This window comes from Astatotilapia calliptera, chromosome 5, assembly GCF_964374335.1.
Source record: "Astatotilapia calliptera chromosome 5, fAstCal68.1, whole genome shotgun sequence".
NCBI classification, from domain to species: domain Eukaryota; kingdom Metazoa; phylum Chordata; class Actinopteri; order Cichliformes; family Cichlidae; genus Astatotilapia; species Astatotilapia calliptera.
In genome coordinates, this window is record NC_137426.1 from 13,178,921 (window position 1) to 13,193,290 (window position 14,370).

At 39.7% G+C, this 14,370-nt stretch overlaps 1 protein-coding gene across 1 annotated transcript; it reads left to right on the top strand.

Annotated features, from left to right (window-relative positions):
• Window positions 1-8,114: 8,114 nt before the first annotated feature.
• abraa (actin binding Rho activating protein a) lies at window positions 8,115-13,308 on the top strand. The gene is made up of 2 exons (XM_026167304.2): window positions 8,115-9,139; window positions 11,602-13,308. The coding sequence occupies exons 1-2, from the start codon at window positions 8,507-8,509 to the stop codon at window positions 12,037-12,039; spliced, it is 1,071 nt and encodes a 356-aa protein (XP_026023089.1). The 5' UTR covers window positions 8,115-8,506; the 3' UTR covers window positions 12,040-13,308.
• Window positions 13,309-14,370: the final 1,062 nt, after the last annotated feature.

A 14,370-nucleotide genomic window follows, 5' to 3' on the forward strand; every position in this document is an offset into this window, starting at 1 on the left:
TTAAATGGTGGGTCTGGGGAGGCATATTGATAGAGGGATCCACAGATCTCTACAGACTTGGCAATGACACCCTGACTCATATTAGTGATTGGTATAAATCCTTGGACCTAATGTCAGGCTCTACAGGGTAGTGCAGTGGGTCCTAGGTTCCTCCTGGACCACCACAATGCCCAGTCTCATGTGACCAGAGTATGCAGGCAGTTCCTAGAGGATGAAGGAATAAATACCATTGACTGGCCCTCACTTGACGTATCCACTAGAACACCTCTAGAAAATTATTTTGCGATCCATCCAGTGCTGTTGTGCAGGAGTTCAGGGTTGCCCTGGTCTGGCTCTGGGAATCCCCAAGAAAACCATCCATTGTCTTATTAGGAGCATGCCCCAATGTTGTCAGACATGCATACAAGCATGTGGGTGTCATCCAAACTACTGAGTACCATTGTGAGTCGCTATAATAACATTTTGCCAAATTGGACTAGCCTGCCACATCATTAAACATATTAAATGTAAATCAAATATTATAAAAATGTTATTCTAAATTAAATACAATGTAAAACATCAGAAAATAGTTCACACAACAAAACTGAGAGATGGTATTTCTTCATAAAATAATGAGGGGAATGGCTACAAAAGATGACCTCAGTTTATTGAGGTTATCTTATTGTTTTTGTAATAAAACAATTGACATGTGTCCTGCAGTTATAGTTGAAGCTGAAGAATTTCACAATTGAGTTAAGAAGTCTAGAATACATCTGGCAGATGTTGAATGAAACAAAACACAGTACTCTGAAACAGCAGCTGCTTAGTATGTGCTTTATTATCTGAGACGACACGGTGCTGAGAGTAAGTTTCAACAAAACTAGTTGAAAGTCATTAAGTTGGCATTAGTAATAATTTGGATCTCATTTCCAACAGTGAAAGCAATGAAATGACATCCTGAAATGCAGTGTGACTGCAGGTTGTTGAGCGCTTTTATGTTACTGCTGCTGACTGTAACCAGTGAACCAGCTGAAGGGTCTCCAGGGCTTTTTATTTTTTTATTTTTTTTTCAGACTGTTAATGACTTAAAAAGCAGAATTACTATTTATGCTTTGGTTTGGTTTGGCCAGCCATTTGGCTGGTTAGATGAAGAAAAAAAGCACAACATCACACTTAAAGCACTCCAGTTATCACTGATAAACTGCTTATATGAATTAATATGATGAAATGATATCACAAGGAAAGGCTGTGCACTGAGAGATTGCTGAGAGATCACAAACGTATGTGCCTTTCAACATGGAGACTTTGAATGTGCCTCTTAAAACCTCTCTCTTTGTAACTCTTTTAACCTTTTCAGAACATTTTGCCAAATAATTCAGTTCACTTAGTATCTAAAGACTTTAATTTATGCAAATTCCAAAGAGTTACACCTTTAATGTTTGTGTTGCTTTTTTCCATGCATTCCACAGCTTGTTATTCACTCCTGTAAAATGATAGCTTATCACAATGTGTATGAACAGGGAGGCCTGACAATGTGAGATAAGGGGAGATATGGGTCAAAATACAAAACTTTTAGGACCAAAACCTTTGCTATGTTTTATAATCAAAAACAGCTCAGTCAAAATGTTTAAATCAAATGTGAACCTCTTCAGTAAAGAAGTTCCAGACAAATCTCTCTCTCTCTCTCTCTCTCTCTCTCTCTCTCTCTCTCTCTCTCTCTCTATATATATATATATATATATATATATATATATATATATATATATATATTAGGGGTGCAACGATACACAAAATTCACGGTTCGGTTCGATACTTTGGTGTCACGGTTCGATATTTTTTCGATACAAAAAAATGTTCATGCCTTTTTAATTTGTCATTTATTAAAATTATAAATATATATTTTAACTCAAAAGTACAGTTTTTAAATTTAACCCTAACCCTTGTGCGTGTTTTTTATTTTGACAGCGAATGCGCACCTGCGGACCACTTATGTGCACCCCTGGTTATATAGCTCGTCATATTGCAGCCACAGAAATTATTTTGTCCATGAAACCATAAAGCTGCACTTTCTTTTTGCCTTATAGTCTGATTTGTCATAACTTCTCCGTTTTGTGGTAAGCTTTTCTTTGGCTGTCACTTCTTCACCCTGACCTGTCTTATTTGGCTCAGCAGAACTAAAATATATATCTGTCTGTGAAGGTCATCGTAGTCAAATATAAATCCTGCTGCTTTTACACACGCACTCACATAAGCTCAGCGATTCTCTGCGCAATCAACCTCTCACATGTTTAAGCTTGCTGCGCGAGATTTCACTTGTCATGTTTGCATAGTAAACTAACGATTAATAAGACGATGTCAGAGGAATTGGTGCACAAATTATCATCACTCACAGATCAGTGCTGTCGCTCTCTATACACAGTTCGCACGATTGCAAAGTGAAAGCAAAAAACAAGCGCAAATTCAAACCCGATTTCAATATGTCACATATTGACAGTGGCTCACAGATGCCAATGACATAATTACCCAGCTACATTTCTGAAAGAATGCAAAAGCATTGACATATATTTTTCCTTCCTACAATAGCCCGACGGGCAGGGCAGAGATAGATTTTGGTAGCCCGACTGAAAAAAATCGCTAGCTCCAGGACGTCGGGCTAGCGATATTGCAAGCCCTGTATCTGATTGAGGAATCACTCATCTTTGGAAAAGAGAGTTTATTACAGAGAAATGTCTCTTTCCAAAATAAAAGCTATACTATCCGCTTCTTCTGGGCTATATTCTCAGCAGCATAAGGAGAATCATGTGCTAACAGCTGTCTAAATGACTCGGCTAAAGTTAGTAGCATGCTTGTTGTTTTGGTCTTTGCACTAGGATGATGTCGGCGTAAATGTGCAGTCATATTCGTTGTGTTCCCACTAGTGCTTTCAGGTTAATCTCGTTGAAATGACCTTAACGCCACAACACGGCAAATCTCCGTTAACGAGCTACCGCCGATCGCCCCGTGTGTGGGGCTAGACGGCCAACACGTTAACGAGCTAACTGCGCTAACACACTAGCTCCCACCCATGTAATTGAGCATTGCATGGCACATCCAACATACTGTTTTACTTTAGTCCATGACTCGCTTACCTTCAGGGTCATACGTCACATGAAAACCAAAATAATTCCAAACGCCAGATCTGAATGAGGGTGGGGGAGGTCCATGTGTCTTGCTAGCTTGCCCTGCGGTCTTCCTTCTGACTATGCTGTCTGTGTTGAGCGCTCAGTGGATCTGCGCTCGACAGTGCAGCCTAGGCGGAGTAGTCGAACACAGATTCACTGAGCGCTCAACACAGACAGCATCGTCGGAAGGAAAGTTGATAAAATAAATTACAAATGTTGTATTGTTCGATACATATGCGTACCGAACCGAAAGCACTGTATCGAACGGTTCAATATCGATACGAATATCGTTGCACCCCTAATATATATATATATATATATGGAGACGGAGCAATACTGGAAGAGCATATGGGAGAAGGACGCAACCCATAACGGCAATGCTCAGTGGCTAGTGGATCTGAGGGCAGACCACAGCGACCTCCCTGAACAGGGTCCAGTAACCATCACAGTGGCAGATATCCAAGAAAGGGTCTCCAGTATGAAGAGTTGGACAGCACCATGGTTCACGCCTACTGGCTGAAGAAGCTGACTGCACTCCACGAGCGTCTGGCAGCACAAATGAACCAGCTGCTAGTTAACGAGAGACACCCGGAATGGCTAACTGAAGGCCGGACGGTCCTGATCCCCAAGGACCCCAAGAAGGGACCGGTCCCCTCCAACTACCGACCAATAACCTGCCTCAGTACTACATGGAAGCTCCTGTCAGGCATCATATCGGCTAAGATGAACAGGCACATGGGTCAATACATGAGCGGGACACAGAAAGGAATTGGCAAGAATACCAGAGGCGCAAAACACCAGCTACTGGTAGACAGAACAGTCAGCCGAGACTGCAAGACCAGACTGACCAACCTGTGCACTGCCTGGATTGATTACAAGAAGGCCTATGACTCAATGCCCCACAGCTGGATACTGGAATGCCTAGAATTGTACAAGATCAATGGGACCCTAAGAGCCTTCATCAGGAACTCAATGGGGATGTGGCGTACAACACTAGAGGCCAACTCCAAGCCCATAGCACAAGTCACCATCAAGTGCGGGATCTACCAAGGAGATGCTCTGTCCCCACTGCTGTTCTGCATAGGCCTGAACCCCCTCAGTGAGATCATTAACAAGACTGGCTACGGATACCGACTACGAACGGAGCAGTTGTCAGCCACCTCCTGTACATGGATGACATCAAGCTGTATGCCAAGAGTGAACGAGACATCGATTCACTGATCCACACTACCAGGCTATACAGCAATGACATTGGAATGTCGTTCGGACTGGAGAAGTGTAGTCGGATGGTAACAAAGAGAGGGAAGGTAGTCAGAACTGAGGGGATTGAACTACCAGAAGGCAACATTGCAGACATAGAGGACAGTTACAAGTACCTGGGGATCCCGCAGGCGAATGGGAACCATGAAGAGGCCGCTAGAAAAGCTGCAACCACCAAGTACCTGCAGAGGGTCAGGCAAGTCCTGAGGAGTCAGCTGAATGGTAAGAACAAGATCCGGGCCATCAACACGTACGCCCTGCCCGTGATTAGGTACCCTGCTGGGGTAATAGGCTGGCCAAAGGAGGAGATAGAAGCCACTGACATAAAGACAAGAAAGCTCCTTACCATGCATGGAGGGTTTCACCCCAAGTCCAGCACCCTGAGGCTATACGCTAAGCGGAAGGAAGGGGGCCAGGGACTGGTGACTGTCAGCACCACAGTCCAGGATGAGACAATGAACATCCAAGAATACATTGGGAAGATGGCCCCAACTGACCGAGTGCTCAGTGAATACCTCAGGCAGCAGAAACCCAAGAAAGAGGAGGTAGACGAGGAACCATCATGGAAGGACAGGGCCCTGCACGGTATGTACCACCAGCAGATAGAGGAGGTGGCTGATATCCAGAAATCCTACCAGTGGCTGGACAAAGCTGGACTGAGAGACAGCACAGAGGCACTAATCATGGCAGCACAAGAACAAGCTCTGAGTACAAGATCCATAGAGGCTGGGGTCTATCACACCAGGCAAGACCCCAGGTGCAGGCTGTGTAAAGATGCCCCAGAGACAATCCAGCACATAACAGCAGGGTGCAAGATGCTAGCAGGCAAGGCATACATGGAACGCCATAACCAAGTGGCCGGCATAGTGTACAGGAACATCTGTGCCGAGTATAACCTGGAAGTCCCGAGGTCAAAATGGGAGATGCCCCCAAGGGTGGTGGAGAATGACCGAGCTAAGATCCTGTGGGACTTCCAGATACAGACGGACAAAATGGTGGTGGCTAACCAACCGGACATAGTGGTGGTAGACAAACAGAAGAAGACGGCCGTAGTGATCGATGTAGCGGTTCCGAATGACAGCAATATCAGGAAGAAGGAACACGAGAAGCTGGAGAAATACCAAGGGCTCAGAGAAGAGCTCGAGAGGATGTGGAGGGTGAAGGTAACGGTGGTCCCCGTGGTAATCGGAGCACTAGGTGCGGTGACTCCCAAGCTAGGCGAGTGGCTCCAGCAGATCCCGGGAATAACATCGGAGATCTCTGTCCAGAAGAGCGCAGTCCTGGGAACAGCTAAGATACTGCGCAGGACCCTCAAGCTCCCAGGCCTCTGGTAGAGGACCCGAGCTTGAAGGATAAACCGCCCGCAGGGGCGTGCTGGGTGTTTATTATATATATATATATATATATATATATATATATATATATATATATATATATATATATATATATATATATATATATATATATATATATATAAAGTGTGCTCATCCACTGAACCTGTTCTGAGTCTCACATTCAGAAACACAAAAAGTTTTTCCCACAGTGATCAACAAAGTACATCACATTATAATTCTGTGACTCATGGTTCACAAACAGCATAAAAATCTTTTCCTCTGATTAAGTCATGTATAAATATGTGACTCATTACACCCAGCTCTCAAACCTTTTTCATTGCTTTCTAGTGCCAGGCACGTCTATTTCTGTGCAAGCCTGCCGTGTACAACATACGGTGGGAGTGTGCACAGGAAGCAGCTGTTAGAATGAGGATGAGAACCTTAAATGCCTGCACGCACGCACGCACGCACGCACGCACACACACACACACACACAGAAACAAACATGCACACCAGTAACCGGAGCTGGTGACAGCTTGGCCCCTCATTTGGCTATTTTAGTCGACAGACACTCAGAAGCTTTGTTTGGCTGTGTATCAGATACAGAAATATTTTTGCAGGACTGAATTAATTTTGATTTTCATAAACGCATTATGAACATCATATGCAAAATTTTTATTCTTTATTTGGTTTATCAATTAAATTGAAGAGTCAATTTACTTGTTCATTTTTTTTAAAGAAAATTTATTTTGAAGTCATGTAAATTTTAAAGCAAGGTAACAGAAGTTCATGCATAAATATTTCTTTTAGGGCCCTCAGTAGATTACAGGCACATATATCAAAGCAGAAAGAATTACTGTTAGATAGATAGAAAAGAAATATTTTCTACTACAACTTTTAATTTCTATTTTGCACATAATTCTCAGTTTTACATTTTCCTTTACAATGCACTTCAATAGTTACTGTTTATTTGCGGCATGTGCACGATAGTTAAGGATCTGCATTTCTATTACTACTGTTTTGAATGTACCAAATATTTAAAAATGATATACTTAGTTTTATTTATTGTAGATTCTGCAATTTCTCTACTTATTATGACTGTGTGACACCTGTTTCCTTAACTAGGACCGACAAAATCATTCTTATTACATGTATACATATAAAAATACAAATACATAAATAATAAATTAATTAATAAAAAAAATGTTGCTGGACGCTTAAAGTCATTCTGGTGCATCATATGGAATTTAACACATACTCAACAACAGGCATTAGATAAATAAATTGAAAAAGTGAAAGACTGCAAGCTTGCACTTGTGCAAATCATTTCAATGATTTTTTTAATCATAAAAGGTATCTGATATTGTACAACAGATCAATGGGACAGCAGTGCAGAGGCTTCAGAACTTGTCTTTGAATGCTCGAATTTTAAAGATTTCTTCAACTTCTACTTAGACACAGACACAGATTTTGGACAATTCCCTCACTTACTGAAATTGTTTACAGTAGTATGCACATTTAAGGCACTTCAAATTTCTATCATGTAACATTTAAATCTGAACTCAGGACACCCAGCAAGATTACTCCAATAAACTATCCTGAGCAACAGGGACAGTTGTGAGAACAAGGAGTCCTGTTGATGATGTGGCTTTGGAAGAGTCTTGGTCTGAACATCACGGTGCCACTCTGGGATTACATGAACAGACAGAAAACACTGAATCAGATTTAACAGCCACAGACCTCAATTAAAATGTAAGCAAGTATACAGAAGATAAAATGGACTGAAGTGTCTTCTCTTTTTAATTTACAAATAGATATGTTTAAACTTTTCACAGAATCCTCACTTCAGTGTCCAAAGTGCTTGTGCCTTATTAGAATCATAACACATCCACTCACATATTCACAGACTCAGAGACTGAAATAGTTACCCACACATGCACAGACACGCAGGCGATCACGCCTATTGCTTCGTATGTACGTGAGCCACCACAAGTGATCTAAGCACATGTTGTCATCTAATAAATTTAGGTAGCATTTGAATGAAAACATGCCTATATATAAACAATAAACTGAGGCACATATATGTGGGGTCACCTATGTATTACTGGCTGACTCAGACCAAAGGCCTGTTTGTGTTGTGCAAGTATGTGTGTGTGATGACAGAAACCACAGAGACACTAAAAAAGAAGTGGACACCTGTTCTCTGGATAGCACTGGGAGAAATTCCACTCCACAGTCACAGCGCATGTTTGTGTGTGTGTGTGTGTTAGAAACAAGTATGGTGACACCGTACTTTTCCTGTCTCACGTGGACTAGATGCCCATCACTTCGTTTATGACCCTTCCCTTTTTAAAGGCCAGTATGGAGCCAGAGGGGCTTCAGCAGGGGATTAAAGTCAAAGTCCTTGCACTCTTCACACCAGCAGCTCACCCACTGACCAACTTATCTGGAAGGGTGTGGATATTTCCGTAAAGATCCATCGTGGCTATAAAGGCTGAGGAACACTGATGATCATTTGGAAAGATTCACTTTACAAGTTTGAAGTCTTTAAGATTTGAGCTGAAACCTTAGGAAGCTGAATCCATTAAGATTCACTTCAGCCTTTTTTAAGCATTAAGTTAACTCGCTAGAATTTTCACGTGACGAAATATTTTTTCAAGACTTTTTGGCATCTTAAGCCAATTGACCAAAACTGAAGCTAGAAATAACGACATCACCTGCAAGAGTAGATTATTATACGGGCAATAAAAGTGAATACGTTGGAAATTCACCATGAGTAGCAGTGGGATCACTACAGTTTCATCCCGGGATCCACAGGCTTTCAAACGGACTGTAAAGAAGATAAAATGTGCTGCTATGGTGGCCAATTTGGCTAAAAGTTGGCAGGGATGGGCTAAAGAACATGCTGGCAAGCAAGAAGCCATGCCAAGTGGCTGGATGCCTTCATCTGTGGAGGAGGAAGATAAAAAAGAACGCAACCATGTTGTTAAACTTACAGTTACCCCACGTGTAATCTTAGCAGATCCCAGTGACAATAGTGAGAATAAGATCAGAACCTGCTCTGTAAACAAGACCGTTCAGCCAAAACGCAGCGAGTGCAGCAGCAGCGATGTAGTTAATGCCATTCGTGGCAAGATGGAGTCAGGTCCTGAGGAGACCAAGCCATTCATGGGCAACGAATCACCAACACGGCGGCGGCAGATGAGGGCACTACAAAGTGGAGAAGGAGGCGGGAGGATACAGAACAGGAAACTAAAGCTCCAGGAGAAGAAGTTGGGGTCAAGAAGCAGCAGCGTGGACACAGATGACAGCGGGTTGGGAGAGGAAAATGGGCTCAGCGACAACAATGAATCTAAAACCGAAAATGGCGAGCTCCAGTCTAAAAAGCAGACCAACAGGCCAAAGGTAGAGTGGCTAATAACAAAGATCTTTAACGATACGTTTAAACAATATCAATATAGTTTTAAAAAAACTGTTAGAAATGTATTCAGGTTTAAAGGTAGATCAATCAACATTTTGATCACATTGACAAATCCATAGAGATTTATCCAAAATTTTAGGTTTTTCTTTAACCCTTAAAACATTCTTCTTCTTACTATTTTGGTTTTATAAAGTGTTGTTTCATCTTTCAATCATTTTAAAAAATATATTTATAGCATGGTTTACGGGAGGAGGAATAAGTGCAAAATAAGTGCAAAATACTAAAATAAAAGAAAAGTAATTGTTGGACTAGCATGACGTGAAACACATTAACATGAATGATAACATAAGTCAGAGACAATTGGATATTTACATAATATCTAACCACAACATCTTTATAAGAGGTTTCTTCAAAATATCTTTAGATACACTTGCATTAGATTTAACTGTCACGTTTCCCTGTACCCAACATTGATATTGTTATTTAAAAAATTTCACATAATAAGTCAAATAAAAGAGAAGAAAAGCTATTCAGGGATACTTTTTCTTAGTTATTATTATAAAGTGTAGAAAGACACGTGAAAGCACACTGATAGCAGAAAAGCTCCACAACTCTTTATTTTAGAGGTTATTTGTAACTGTCACTGAATGTTTTGGTAATGACAGCCTTACAAAAGAGGCGGAGTATTTTGCAGAGTTTTTGACAAGTCGGCTTTTTACAACTATATTAAATGTCCCCCAGTCAAAGACACAAAGGAGAATAAATTCCCCTAAAATAGAACAAGTCACACAGTGTGAATAAACAAGATTAAGCAGAAGTGCCTTTGATGTCACCTGAAGAAATCCAACTCCCTCATGGACACCAAACATCATAACAGTTACATAACTGCAATACTGAAATCTCTCCCATAAAAGGCAAAGGCTTTTTTAGTGGCCCTCTAGACATGTTAAAGGGGTTGCCAGAGAGCAAGTCCAGATCATAAAACACATGCTGGAATGCAGTGCAGTGGAATATATGTAAATAAATATAGTTACACCCTGACCTTCAGGTGGAACAGTCAGCGAGAGGAAAACAGGGTGAAGGGAGAGAGGTCAATGAAGGACATGAATTCGAGGTAATATGAGACACTGAGAGAGACAGTGCAATTATAATCAAAATATGAAGAAAAATGGTTTCTGAAATTATTTTTGTTTTATTGCTGTGTATTTTTGCTTTGTGTTGTTCAAAAATCCTGTTAAAGCATCAAAGGTGTGCATTATCAAGTTAAACGAGACTTAAGGAATACAGAGAAAAAAGTGATGGGCATACCAAAAAGGTAACACTGCTATTCATAAATCTTTTATCTGCTAGTAAAAAGGCAAAAGAGAAGCTAAAAGAATGTAGAACTGTTGAAAATGGCTGTGTGTGCCGACAGCAAACAACACCTATCAAATTAAACCAGTTTACATGACCCATGATTTATCTGCAAACATATATTAGCATAAAAAGTAACAATAGTAGTAGCACTTTAGTAATAAATGCTAACTAACTTCAGCATATCAGGCGTTAAATGAAAATGAAGTAACCTATCAAAGAAACTAAATTCAGAAAATATTATATGCATGCGTTATTGAATTTCACCGACGCTGCAATTTAAAAGCTCATGGTTAAATATTTCCCTCTAAAATAAACGCGAGTTAAAGTATGCCATTTGCAGTTAATGAAAAAAAAATTGTAAATAAGTGTTTACCACTGCTCAAATCCATGCCAACACTGTTTTATTAGCATAGAGTAAAAACAAATGTTACAAATTCAGATCAGTTCAATTCACAACACGTTAAAGTCTAAGGTGAGACATTAATAGAAAGAAAAATAAGGAATAGCAGCATTATCATCTTGAAAGTTCACAGAGTTTTGTGGAAGGTCCCTCCGTGACACATCTCAAGATTTCATAGATCAAATACCAAAGAGATCTGATGACACTCTTCCGAAGCTCTGGAAAGCTAAGACACATACCAGGGGAATCGGGGTGGAGTGGGGAACTGTGGGGGTGGAAAAAGTTTTTCTGAAAAAAATATACTAAAGAAAGATTAGGACACCCTCTCCTTTGGTTTATATAAGGTTCTCATTTCCAAGTACTCATTTATTTACATCCATGCTTCTTTATTTGCACATGTGCAGTCTCACTGTATTTATCGACAGACTAGGGATCAATTTCACCAACTAAAACATAGTTTTTAAAAGGACTAAGGGTTAATAACTCTACAGATTCCTATAGTGATGAAATACACTGCAGGTTTTTCTTTTGCTTTAAGCTCACCCAGCGCTAAATGAACAATACACAAATGTTTTGACGACCTATGTACTCCTCTTTAATAAATTTCAAAAGACATGTGTTGCTTTGCGCTTTTGTTTCCTTGAAAAGGTTTCAATGGATTTTTCAGTTTTGATTTTAACCTTTCTACAGATTAAAATTGCCACCACGGGTGACATCAGAAGTCGCTGGCAACAGTGGTCCGAACAGCACATTGAAGGCCAGAAGCTCAATCCCTTCAGTGAGGAATTTGACTATGAGTATGCTATGGCCCAGCGCCTCCACAAGGGTGACTCTGGCTATGGACGACCCAAAGAAGGCTCCAAGACAGCAGAGAGGGGAGACAGGGCCCAGAAACACATCTACAGGGAGATGGAGGAGATGGTCTGGATTATAAGAGACATGGGCTTCAAGGATAAAGAGGGTAGAACAATCATAACTTTTGGCCGTCTCTTTGACCGCTACGTGAAAATCTCGGACAAAGTGGTGGGCATTCTGCTTCGCTGCCGCAAACACAAGATGCTGGACTTTGAGGGGGAGATGGTGTGGAAGGGGCAGGATGATGATGTCATTATTACGCTAAAGGATTGAAAAAATATTATGCGTATGCAAACGTACCTATAAATCTCATACATCAGAGCTCCAGTAGAAACAACTACTCATTCTGAGCATGCAATGTCATGTACGTAAGGAAAATGTAGTATCTTTATAATGTTTAAAAATTAAACATGCATACATATCTAATGTTTCATACACACACACACAGACACACACGCTAGAGTCATTAGTTCTTCTCATATACCTGATAGATTATGGGGTGAAGGGAAGCTATCTTTAGCTTGCAAACCATGCTCAACTTGCTAACTATGCTACATGCTAGAAGCCTTAAGAATCCATCGCAATGTCAGTCATGGTAGAAGGCTTTACTGAGTCTCCAACTAAACAAACAAGGACTTTGAGTTAATTTCATTTAATAATTCATGACAGAATTGACAAGGGAAGTTTATGTTCGTTTAGCTAATTTTGCTAAAAACATGCAAGCAGTGGTAGCAACTTACTAGTCTTGTTTATTGTTTGTTTGTTTTCTTAAATAGTTAAAAAGTACTTTAATGAGACCAATGTCTGCGTTTCCTTAGTTTGTTTTTATTTGTTTTGTTTTTCGTCTTCTTTGGAATGACAGTTTAAGACTAAATAGTTAAATTAAGCTAAGCTAACATTTATTTTTATGTAGGAATATGTGACATCTTTAGTAATAGAAATAATGGATATAAATGTACCTTAAACCTCAGTTTTCAACTAAAGTACTTAAAAGCACACTACACCAGTCTTTCTTACAGGACTACAACCATGTTTACTCTGGACCATGCTCACTTTCAAAGATTTAATCTCCAGTAAAATGTTTGGTCAAAATGGCTTTCTTATTTGGTTGACATACACAACAAAAATTAATTGCAAAATAATGTAATTATATTTAGACAAGAGAAAATGACAATAAAAAGAAGCTTACATGCAGTAATGTGAATAATGTGAATGAGTTTGAAAAACTTCTGCATGTTAAGTTTGTGTAAGGCGAGATTTTTTTGAAAGAAATCATTTTAGAGCAAACATTTAAATGTTAAAATGGGATCATCTCATATTAAAATTAAATGAAAGAGGTGCTTTAAATGTCAAATGTTTGCTTCTTTCAAAGTGAAAGCGTGGATGTTCTTTATATATGTGTTACAAAAACTGTAAGCATTTGTATAATGTGTACAGTTTTTTAGTTAGTTTTTAGTTAATTAGTTTATTTTCAGTATTGTTGTGGTCAGAGTGGTGACACATGCTATGTGGAAGCAAACAAAGAATAAAAATTAAATGCTGCTTTTGTTTTTCTATATATATACTCAAACTGTGTTGCATACTAAGCTTATTTCAGTTTGTTTACTGACTGTGGTGTTGCATTAGGTCACTCTAGCTGACAAGGCTAGTATGTCATTGTTGAGTTGTGTGTTGTATGTTTCTGACAAAAACCTTTTTGCTTGCGTGAAAACAACAGTCTGCAGAGCATAAGCTTTAAGATAAAAGATATATGTTTTACATCAAACTAAAATAATATTTAAAAAATAAATAAACCCAGGCAAACTGGCTAACTGCACTTGAACATCAAATGCAATATCCTACATGATCACCTTAACCCAAGGAGAGAAATTAAATGTTGCATTTAAAGTGGTTATGTTGCGCACAACGGCGCTTTTACAGGGAGTGCAGAATTATTAGGCAAGTTGTATTTTTGAGGAATAATTTTATTATTGAACAACAACCATGTTCTCAATGAACCCAAAAAACTCGTTAATATCAAAGCTGAATGTTTTTGGAAGTAGTTTTTAGTTTGTTTTTAGTTTTAGCTATTTTAGGGGGATATCTGTGTGTGCAGGTGACTATTACTGTGCATAATTATTAGGCAACTTAACAAAAAACAAATATATACCCATTTCAATTATTTATTTTTACCAGTGAAACCAATATAACATCTCCACATTCACAAATATACATTTCTGACATTCAAAAACAAAACAAGAACAAATCAGCGACCAATATAGCCACCTTTCTTTGCAAGGACACTCAAAAGCCTGCCATCCATGGATTCTGTCAGTGTTTTGATCTGTTCACCATCAACATTGCGTGCAGCAGCAACCACAGCCTCCCAGACACTGTTCAGAGAGGTGTACTGTTTTCCCTCCTTGTAAATCTCACATTTGATGATGGACCACAGGTTCTCAATGGGGTTCAGATCAGGTGAACAAGGTGGCCATGTCATTAGTTTTTCTTCTTTTATACCCTTTCTTGCCAGCCACGCTGTGGAGTACTTGGACGCGTGTGATGGAGCATTGTCCTGCATGAAAATCATGTTTTTCTTGAAGGATGCAGACTTCTTCCTGTACC

What these genes read in the sequence shown, in the direction of transcription:
- abraa (XM_026167304.2), top strand. Translation starts at nt 8,507, where the DNA reads ATGAGTAGCAGTGGGATCACTACAGTTTCATCCCGGGATCCACAGGCT. An exon ending in AGCAGACCAACAGGCCAAAG is followed by an intron (nt 9,140 to 11,601) that starts GTAGAGTGGCTA and finishes ACCTTTCTACAG; the next exon opens with ATTAAAATTGCCACCACGGG.